Source organism: Athene cunicularia (genome assembly GCF_003259725.1).
Source record: "Athene cunicularia isolate RWA chromosome 12 unlocalized genomic scaffold, athCun1 chr12_part1, whole genome shotgun sequence".
NCBI lineage: Eukaryota > Metazoa > Chordata > Aves > Strigiformes > Strigidae > Athene > Athene cunicularia.
The window spans coordinates 18,272,340-18,282,018 of NW_020799116.1; the positions used below are offsets into that span (position 1 = coordinate 18,272,340).

Sequence of the window (9,679 nt, forward strand, 5' to 3'; positions counted from 1 at the left end):
ACCCCTGCCCGTGCCCATCCCTCACGGCAGAGGTGCGGGCAGGGGTGAAGGCAGCGGCCTGGCTGGCGGGAGCACCCCGACGTCCTGCCTGCCCCCCCCGCCCTGCCCACATACCCGGGCAATGACGCAGCCACCGCCTGTGAAGTGAAAATATGAACATTATTTAATAACTGAGTCTCTGTAATAAACCATTTGAAAATATTTTACAAGGAGTCACACGCACAATATCTTACAAATTGTCTTTTTGTTGGTTTTTGAAGTTTTCCAACTCTTCTGTACAAAAAAAAAAAATAAAACCCAAAGAAATCAAAAATAAATTAAAGAAAATCAATTAAAAATCCAACGCCTTTGAATGAGCAGAGAGAAGCTTTCAGATGGGGACAGGGCAGGACGTGACCCCGGTGGGACGGGAGGGCCTGGGGCCACGCCGCCCCTTCATCTCATTGGTTTTTAACTTAAAATAGACTATATATGTATATATTTATAGGTATGTATAGTGGTGGTTTTCTGGCAGAGCACCTAACTAGACTACAGAAGTACACACACTCCCGGTAACACAGAGCCATCTGTTCAAACACGGTTCCCAGAGACAGTAACCAAACACACACTGAAAAAGCTACAAGCAGAATGACCATTAATTAACCCCAGCACTAATTAGCGCCTGGCGCCCTCCCCAGCCCCCCCGGGATGGCCGTGTCGAGGGGGCTCCCCTGGCCCCGGTTGATGGGGTGGCTCTGAGCCAGGTGCCCCAGGGGGGTGAGGATCCCCAGGACTGCCCGCCCAGGCAGGGGCACCCGGCACTGCCGGGAGCAGTGGGGGGCATGGGTGATGGGTACGGCACCCCCTGCACCACAGCACCCCTGGGTGTCATGGCTAGACACCCTGCACCCTGTGCTGGGCCCCCCAGCCCTGCGGCTCCTCTCCTGGCTGGGGTGGCAGGGAGCGGCGGGGAGCAGCGGGGTGCAGCAGGGCTGAGCAGCTTCTCCATCCGCCTCCTTGGCACCCAGTGTTTTGGCTGGGGGACAACACCCTCACCCGAGTGCCCCGGTGTGAACCCCAGCATCTCAGACCTCCCGCCCCCAGTGCTGGGTGCCCCCAACCAGGACCTCAGCAGCACCCAGGGAGCAGCTCCCCTTGCCATGGCCAGCCAGCAGCCCCCACGCCGGGGCCCCAAGGGATGGGCATGGGGGCCTGGCACGTCCCTTCTGAGGACATGTGGCACCTCCTGCTCCACCTCCCGCTTGGGGACGTGTGGCACATCCCACTGCGGGGCACATGGCATGTCCCCCTCAGGGACAAGCGCCATGTCCCTGGGCTGGTGTGGTTTCTTTGGCAGGGCGGCTGGGGGGGGCCAGGCAGTGCTGGGGCAAGCAGGATTTCACAGTGATCTGCAGAACGGAAAAGAAACAAAATACATTTTTTCCCCCCTTGTTTTCACTCCAATATCTGTGCCCAAGAACGCACAAGAGCAGCTGAGCCCAGAGCAGGGACCAGGGCTCCATCCTGCCCCAGTGCAGGCAATGGCTGGCTGCCCCCCGCCTCTGCCCCTGCCTGCACCCGGCCCCGAGCCCACAGAGATGCTGGAGCCACCATCTGCCCCACACACCTGGGGGGCCGGTACCTGCTGGAACAAATAATACTGACCCACACAGTCAAGTCAAGTCCCTTTTTCTTTTTTCTTTTCCCCCCTCCTTTTTTTTTTTTTTTTTTTTCCATGTGTCCTCATTGCTGTCAATAAACACTGACGGTCTCCAGGTGAAAATGTCAGAAACTCGATGTAGAAAGATCTGCTTTAAAATCTTCAGGCTAAAAAAATAGGTGAGGTGTATGGGGAGGTCGTGGGCGGAGGGTGCCGACGCCACTTTCCAAGTCCGAGTGGCCGGGAGGGCACGACGTGGGGGCACCGACCCGGTCCCCGCTCTGCCGGGCAGCCCCTGCCTGCACCCTGACTCTTCTTTGGCTGAGGCCGACGGGGAGTGCGGGGCGGCATCACGGGGGTCCCCGAGGCGGCGGAGGGGACACAGCTCCCATTCCACCGGGCCAGGGAGGGTGATGGAGATGGAGCTTGAAAGAAAAGAGAGCTGGCAGGGGCGGCTGGGGGGGCTAAAGGCAGGTGGCCGGGGGCATCGGGTGCCGGCTGACGCTGGAGTAGAGGAGCAGCAGCTGCAGGGAGAGCAGGACCCCCAGGGAGGGGGCAAAGGAAGCCCCTCTGCCGCAGTCTGAGGTATCTTCCTGGGGGGGGGGCAAAGGGAGAGGGGCCATGGGGCACTCCCAGCAGTGCCACAGTGCTGCAGGGGCACCCATTGCCCTGGTAGGGGGACCCACCGCTCCCCTGCAGCCCTGCTGCACCTCCTATCCCAGCACCCCTGTGGCACTGCCTCCCTGGGGGACACCCCACCGTGCTTCTCTTTGTAAGACCCCCCATGGCTCCGCTCCCCTCCTCCCCCAAAGGGCACCCCATAGCATGACTCTACTAGGGACCCTCCCATGGCTCATATCCCCCAGGGGGCACCCCAAGGCTCCTGACCCCCTGGGTCCCCCCATGGCACTGTTCCCCCGGGATCCCCCCATGGCTCTGCCCCCCCCGCGAGGGATATTCCATGGCACTGCTTCCCCAGGGTCCCTCCATGGCTCCACTCCCCCCTCCCTTTCAGGGGTAACCCATTGCCCCAATTCCTCCCAGGGGGGGCTCCCCACAGCTCTCCTCCCCTGTTGTCACCCCCTGGCTCTGCTCCCCCTACCAAGGGGGCATCCACTGCCCCAATCCCTCCCCTGGGGACCCCACCCTGGGGCTCCACTCCCCCCTGTGCCCCCCTGCACCTCACGTACTGTTGCATTGTAGTCAAAGCAGATGTGGGGGCCTTTTCGGTAGCGGGGCCTGTCCACCAGCTCACACTGGTTGGGGTCCCTCGGGGGGGCTTCATAGGTCAAGGAAACCACCGGGGACAGGGTGGTGGGGGCACATGGGGTGCCCCATGGCCACCCCCCCAGCCCCTCTGGCCACAGGCTGGCTCCTTCCACCCCAGCCTGACCCTGCAGCTCCCAGCTCCCCCACCCAGCCCCGCAATACCCACCTGTCCCCTCACCCCCTGCCACCATGTCCCGGTGGAGTGCAGCCAGGCCACCAAAGGATACCTCTTACCTCTGCCTGCAGCAGCTTGACGGACTCGCACTGGCTGCAGAGTGGCTTGTCAGCCACCACAAAGAGCAGGTTGGTGTTGGCCAGCCTCTGTGCGTGGAAGAGCCTGGGGGTGTGACGGCAGTGGGGACCCCAGTTACCCTGTGCCCCGATACTGTGCAGAGCTGGCACTGGGGGCCAGGGGAGGCTGAGCCAGCAGGGTGTCCCCATCCTCCAATCTCACCCCTGTTCTCCTCCCCATCCTTGTCCCCAACCTCACCCTCTCCATCCCCATCTCCACCCCTATCCCCATCCCTGTCCCTCTCCCCATCCCCATGCTGAGGGGCTGCCCAGGGAACTGACACCGCTGAGCTTTCAGAGCTTGGTCCCACTTGGAGGAGCCCTGGGGACATCATCATCACCCCACAGCCCACGGGGACACTACCGTTTCTCTCTGTCCCCCCTTTCTGAGTACCACAGCCCCCCACCCCCGCAAGCACTGCACGGCATCTCCCATCGCCTCCACGCAGGTGGCTGCAGGGGGATCCTGACAAAGGCAGCCTAGGTGGATGTCCCCAGGGCAGTGGGACAGCGCGGACGGACCTACCTGGAGCAGTTGCCGCAGTCGATGATGGCGTTGTAGGTAGCGTTGACAGTGCTGAAGTAGTACTGTGTCTGCTTCATGATGCAGCTCGTCTCCCTGGCCTCCATGCTGTCCCCCGCCACCTCCTCTGCGCCGGCACAGCGCCGTGGGCCAGGGGCCATGGACCCCCCCGCCACATGCCCCCACTATGTCCCTTGCCCACCCCCAGCCCAGGGCTCCCCGGGGACTCACCCGTCTGGAACCAGCTGCTGTAGGTGAGGCCGTACAGGAACTGCTGGAAGAGGGACCTGGGGAAGGAGAAATCAGATACGTTGCTGCCCCAGCCCCAGGAACATGCCAGTGTCACCCCCTGACAGAAATGGTCCCTGGGGAGGGGATCTGGCAGGACTCACCAGGCTGCGGCTGAGGTCCACCAGGCGAGGTTCAGGAGATCGGCCACGGTGGGCTGCAGACAAGAGGGGGGGGTGGGTGAGCCAGTGGCACTGGGGACACTCCTGCGGGTCCCCGAGCTCCCAGACTGCCTGGCAGCCACTGCCACCATGGGCGCTCACCACGAAGACGCCCCGAGGCGCAGCACCCGTGTTGCTCTGGGCCTCGGGGGCACAGACGGACTGGAAGTCGTAGGACTCCTTGCGGGCGTAGAAGGAGTTGTTGTAGAGGGCGGACATCAGGTTGGCGTCCACCTCGCTGAAGAACTTGCCCACCTGGGATGGGGACAACGAGTCTGCACCCAAACACCACCTTGCTGTGGGTCTTCCCTGGGGAGGACTTGAGCAGGGCTGTTGCACCACCCATGACACAAGCTCAAAGGTCTCCGCTCCCTGCTGGCACCCCATGCCCAGGAGAGCTGCCACGCGGCCACTGCTCACCTGGTACCAGTGGTCCTCCTGGTTGGAGAGCACCAGGAAGCCCCCGTCATCGATGAGGACACAGATGAGGTCCTGGGGAAAGAGGGCAGTGTCACCCACACCCTGGACATTCCCAGGGCAAGGCAGGACATGTAGCAGGGTGACAGGCAGTCGGGCAGGGGGGCCAGCATGGTGTTCCCAAGCCTGGGGGCTGCTCAGGAGCATCTTGGTGTTAGGTGCAGGGAGTGAGAACCACCACCCATCCTGGGAGGTTTAACAGCTCCCTCTGGGTGGGGGTCCACGGTCCAGGGGTCAACCCCAAGGGCTTCATCCCTGTGAGGGTCAGGGGCTGGCTGAGCTCCAGGAGCTGCAGGCGGACAGGGTGAGTGCACTCCCCCAGACAGCACAGGCAGGGTGGGCAGGGGACGGGGAGTCCCCCCAGTCACACCCTCCTCCCCCTGCCTGCTGTCCCCCGCTGTCCCCACTGCTGCCCACCACCCACCTTGTTGTTGGCTTCACAGTCCATCTCACAGCTGGTTGAGGGGTCACACTGTCAACCAAAACCAGGGCAGAGGAACAGGTTAGCAGGACCGTCCTCCCCCCAGACTGTCCTCCTGCCAGGAGGGGACACACGAGGTGGTGTCCCCAGGGGGTGGGGACAGGTAGACTGAACCTCTGTTCGCAGGGCTGTGCAGGAGGTACAAGCCCAGTGGGGCCACAAGCACCATGTTCCGGCAGTGCTTCCCAGCCACATCCCCAACCAGCAGAGCTCCCACCCTGTCTCCATCCCTGTCCCCATCCCCACACTGTGACAGCGCCATGGGAGCCCTGGGGACGTACCCGTCGGGTGCCCAGCTGGTCACGGTCTGTCCGGTTGCTTGCCAGCACTTTGAACTTCTCAGCCCAGGCCTCCAGGTCCAGCTTCACCCCCACCACTGGGACAGCAGGGAGATGAGGTGAGCCCTGGTGCGGGGGGGATGACGGGGACCCCCCAGCCTGGTGGTGAGGCACCCAGCCCCCTGCCTACCTGCTGGCTTCAGCGTTTTGCCCCCGATGCTGAGCTCCACAGCAGTGCTCACCAGGATCCCGATGGTGTTGTTCTCCAGGTCCAGCCCCCGGTAGCCAGCTGTGGAGGGCAGGGGTGGCATCAGGGGACATGTGTGGCCTGTACCACCCCCCGCTGCTCCAAACTGGCACCCACCATCCCGGTAGGGCGGCTTGAAGATGTAGCCCTTGTTGTCCAGGCTCCTCCGGTAGAAGCTGGCATTGAAGGGCTCTGGCTCCTCCTCCCAGTCATCTGCAGCCCTGGAGGGCAGCAGCATGGCCATGACTGTCACTCAGCTCCAGTCCCACTGGAGATGACATGTCACCATGCAGGGTGGGGCACACCCCCCCACCCCCCAGACACTCACTTGTTGGGGAAGACACGGGTGATGCCCCCATCGGTGGCTGCGAAGACAGCCAAGAGGCTGTACCTGAAAGGAGAAGGGCCGGGCATGCTGGGCATCAGGGGGGTTTTGTTCTGCCCCCATCCCCATAGCCTGCCTCAAGCCCTCTCCGTCCCCATCCAGTCCTGCCTGTCCTGGGCCACCTTGCTTCCACCTACGTGTTGAGGTCCTGATCCTTCCAGACCCGCTCCACCAGCTGCTGCGTGATGCCCGTGTCCAGGATCAGGTTGTGCAGGAGGAAGTTGTCACCTTGGGAGGAAGATGGCGAGGAGGAGGTGGTGGAGGAGGAGGAGGTGAGGGCTGGCCCCCCATGCCTCCCTGCTCTGCCCCAGCACCCACTCTGCAGCAGTTCCTGGGACCCTAACCCCAGCATGGTTCACCCCCTGCCCCATCTCCCCCTGCACCCCTGTTCCCACCCTAACCCCCCTGCCAGGTCCCCCCCAGCCATCCCCAGCTACTCACACTGCTTGGAGTCTGGGGTCACCTTTTCCATGAGGGCAATAAAGTTTTCCAGGAACTCGGTGTTGTTATCCGACAAGTCGAGGTCTTTGCAATACTCTCTGGGGTTTGGGGGACAAGGTTTGCCGTTCGCGAGGATGGAAAAGGCAAGGTCAGTTCTCCCCCAGGGATGGCGGGGCAGGCGCTGGCCATGCTGCCAGCACCCGGGCTTGCCGGGGGACATGATGGTGGTGACATGCCACCACTCCCGTGAGTGTCACCCCGCTGGGGCAGCTGGCTGTGGGCATCTCTGCAGACCGCCCGGCACCCAGCCCTCTGCTGTCTGCAGTGCTGCCAGCTCGGCCGTCACGCCGGCCACCGTGTCCAGCACTGCACCGGCACTGAGGTGCCATCACCTCTGCCAGGGCCCGCTTTGATGGATCCCAGTTTGCCCAGAGCGGTACAACCCTGAGCCTATCTCTCCCTGTACTGGTGGGACTAATGGTGGGGGCTGGGTGCCTCTGCCACCGTACTTACCTGCGGGGTCAGGCAGGTGCCACCGTGCCCACCCTGCCCTGCCCCGGTGGCACCCGGGGGAGCGGGGGCTCCGCTGCGGGTGCGAGTGGGTGTTTGTCTCAGGAGCCCCCGTGGCTGCGCCGGCGGCACCACGCAGGTGCTCGGCAGCCATATCTGTACCCTTTGTGTCGACAGTTGGGTGTTGGGTGAGGCCCGGGCAGTGGGGGCAGACACCTGCCCGTGGGCATTGCTGGCCCTGGGCCCCTCCTGTGACAGGCACTGTAGGGGGTGCTGCATCCCCGCTCCAGGCTGGGGACACCCCGAGTTCAGAGCCCTAGCCCTGCCGATGCTGGGGACAGCTGTGGCCCTGTTGGTCACCACGAGGCTCTATGGATGGCACAGGGGAGTGCCACCCTGGGATGCTGAGAGCCCCCCAGCCTCAGTGGTGTGGCTGCAGGCAGAGCCAGGGGGCTCAGGGCTCCTCCAGCTCATGTCCCCTCTGCCAAGCTCCTGACTCTCCAAAAACCTCATTAAGAGGATAAACGCTAGAGCAGAGGGTGGCAGGAAGCATGTCTATGGGGCAACCAAAAAAGCTGGGGCACCCCGGACAGCCCATTCCGGCTCCCCACCTCCTGCTCGGGGGGAGCAGCTACCTAAATATCTACACCGACACGCACAGACATAGGTACTCACACACCCACGGGGGCAGGGGATATACGGTTTCTGAAAATTTCCAGTGGCCCATGGGCATGGCAGCGTCGACGGCAGATCATACAGTCGCCCTGGGTGCCAGGCACTCTCCCTGGCACACACGTCCTCCCTGTCACCTGCTCATGCCTGGCTGGCACCCAGCGCAGGAAGGGTGCTCACAGAGCTGCTCTGGGGGACACTGAAGGGCTCGCCCTGATTTTCAAAACCCACTTTTCTCTCCAGCTGCACAGGCCACAGAGTCCCACGCTGGACACTGACCCCATCACCACAGCCTGAGGAAGCAGTTGGAGAGCAGACCCACATCTTGGGCCTCAAGCTTGGACATCACCTCTATCTATTCCCTGAGCGCATTTATGACCCCATTTTTTAACAACAGAATTTTTCTGTTTCATTACTACTCTTCTTTGGCTGCCATGTTTCCCAGACCTCAACCTTGCTGTTGTGTGCGTTGTCCAGGGACCAAGTTTCCCCTGAAAAGCCGGGGCTGCACAGTAACTGCACACTGTGGGCTGGTTTGCCCTGCACTCACGTGAGTAATGGCTGCTGCAGGCAGGGAGTGTAGGGGGTACTCACAGGTGGCATGGGTGGCAGTGCTGTAGCTTGGATGCTGCAGTCCCCAAGAACTACAATGATAAAACACCCCTGACTGGGGCCTTTAGCTGGTACGATGATGTACAGGTACATAGGTGATTAGTGGGTAATGTTAATTAGGGCTGTTCAGAGGTTGCACTGCAGCAGCGGGAAGGACAGGGTGCCAGCAGAGCCACTGGGCTCCTCAACACCCCGCTGGGGGACGGCCCTTTGTCCCCAGTAGGTGACAAGACTGGGTGGCACGGACCACGGGAGGGGACATGTCTGTCTGTCTGGGGGCCACTGCGCTGTGCTCATGTCCCTGTTTGCAGCCTGTGGCTGGCAGCCTCCCCAAACCCCCTGGGCATCCTGAATTTGAGCAGAAACCCACCCTTCTTTCTCCCTCCTCCCCGCACAGCCAGCACGACTGTATGATGCCACCGCCAGCCCCTCGCTCGGTGGGGGCGATTTTCAGAAACTATACCTATATATGCACGCGCAGAGGTCGGGCCGTGCCGAGTGCATATATACCGTGCTGGATGCAACCAGGTGGCGGAGAGGAGCTGGGGTCCCGGCGGCAGCCCCCCGGCCGAGCGGGCACACGACACACACAGCGACAGGGGACGGGGAGGGGGGACAAGGCACGATGAGGCGAGGATGGGGGGCGATGGGCGGGTTGGCAGTGGGGCCGGGGTGGATGCACACCTCGGCAAGCGCACACGCAAAGCTACCTGGGAGCAATGAACACATGTCCCTCCGACTCAAAGCTGTTGGGCAGCAGGTATTCAAAATCTGCAACAGAAAGGGAAGGTTATCTGGCGGGGAGGGGGGACGGGGACACCGGGGGCCAGGAGGGAGAGAGACGGACAGAGAGAGAGGGGAGGGAACCAAAAAAAAAAAAGGCATTTGCTGCTCTTGGTAACAAGAGAGGAAGGAAAAGGCCGTTCTGCTGTCGCTGGCACCGCACGGGAAGGAACGTTATAGCCAAATCGGGAGAGGTTTGCCCATCTCGGCTCGAATTTGCTCGGTCGCGGGCTGAAGGCGGGCGGTTGCGTACGCGCGGCTGGTGGCGTGTACGCAGGGACACACAGAGACACACACACATATATATATGCGCGCACATGTATATATATGCATGTTTGGGAGGGCGTGGGGGCGTCTCTCTCTCGGGGGGGTTGGGGTGGTGGGTGAGGGCAGGGAACCACATGCTGTGCTCCTGGCCGGAGGAGGATCACCAAAACACTTGGTTGTTGGGAGAAAAAAAAAAGGAGTTTTCAGGCATCAACATGGCCAAACGGGGAACCTTGCCGAGGACAGTCCAACCAGAGGCTCCCCGCCCAGCAAAGTGCCGTGCAATGCGCTGCCGGGCTCTGCTGCCAGGCGCCGGTGGCCCCCCTCCCTCCCCGAGGCGGTGGGACCCCAATAG

General features: G+C 62.3%; 2 protein-coding genes across 3 annotated transcripts in view; both read right to left on the minus strand.

The window, feature by feature from the left end:
- TMEM115 (transmembrane protein 115) overlaps positions 1 to 1,306 on the minus strand; it is a 3,540-nt gene extending 2,234 nt beyond the window's left edge. The window contains exon 1 of the mRNA XM_026857604.1: positions 1,223 to 1,306. Coding sequence (XP_026713405.1) covers positions 1,223 to 1,306 — 84 coding nt within the window. The remainder of the gene's footprint in view (positions 1 to 1,222) is intronic.
- CACNA2D2 (calcium voltage-gated channel auxiliary subunit alpha2delta 2) overlaps positions 141 to 9,679 on the minus strand; it is a 201,260-nt gene continuing 191,721 nt past the window's right edge. For both annotated transcript variants that reach the window (XM_026857143.1, XM_026857141.1), the window contains 16 exons: positions 8,985 to 9,045; positions 6,481 to 6,578; positions 6,177 to 6,267; positions 5,983 to 6,045; positions 5,772 to 5,875; positions 5,598 to 5,696; positions 5,411 to 5,505; positions 5,073 to 5,120; positions 4,592 to 4,663; positions 4,274 to 4,426; positions 4,115 to 4,167; positions 3,954 to 4,009; positions 3,726 to 3,849; positions 3,136 to 3,245; positions 2,830 to 2,918; positions 141 to 2,232 (listed from right to left, as the gene is read on the minus strand). In XM_026857143.1, coding sequence (XP_026712944.1) covers positions 2,104 to 2,232; positions 2,830 to 2,918; positions 3,136 to 3,245; positions 3,726 to 3,849; positions 3,954 to 4,009; positions 4,115 to 4,167; positions 4,274 to 4,426; positions 4,592 to 4,663; positions 5,073 to 5,120; positions 5,411 to 5,505; positions 5,598 to 5,696; positions 5,772 to 5,875; positions 5,983 to 6,045; positions 6,177 to 6,267; positions 6,481 to 6,578; positions 8,985 to 9,045 — 1,445 coding nt within the window. In that variant the 3' untranslated portion in view covers positions 141 to 2,103. The remainder of the gene's footprint in view (positions 2,233 to 2,829; positions 2,919 to 3,135; positions 3,246 to 3,725; positions 3,850 to 3,953; positions 4,010 to 4,114; positions 4,168 to 4,273; positions 4,427 to 4,591; positions 4,664 to 5,072; positions 5,121 to 5,410; positions 5,506 to 5,597; positions 5,697 to 5,771; positions 5,876 to 5,982; positions 6,046 to 6,176; positions 6,268 to 6,480; positions 6,579 to 8,984; positions 9,046 to 9,679) is intronic.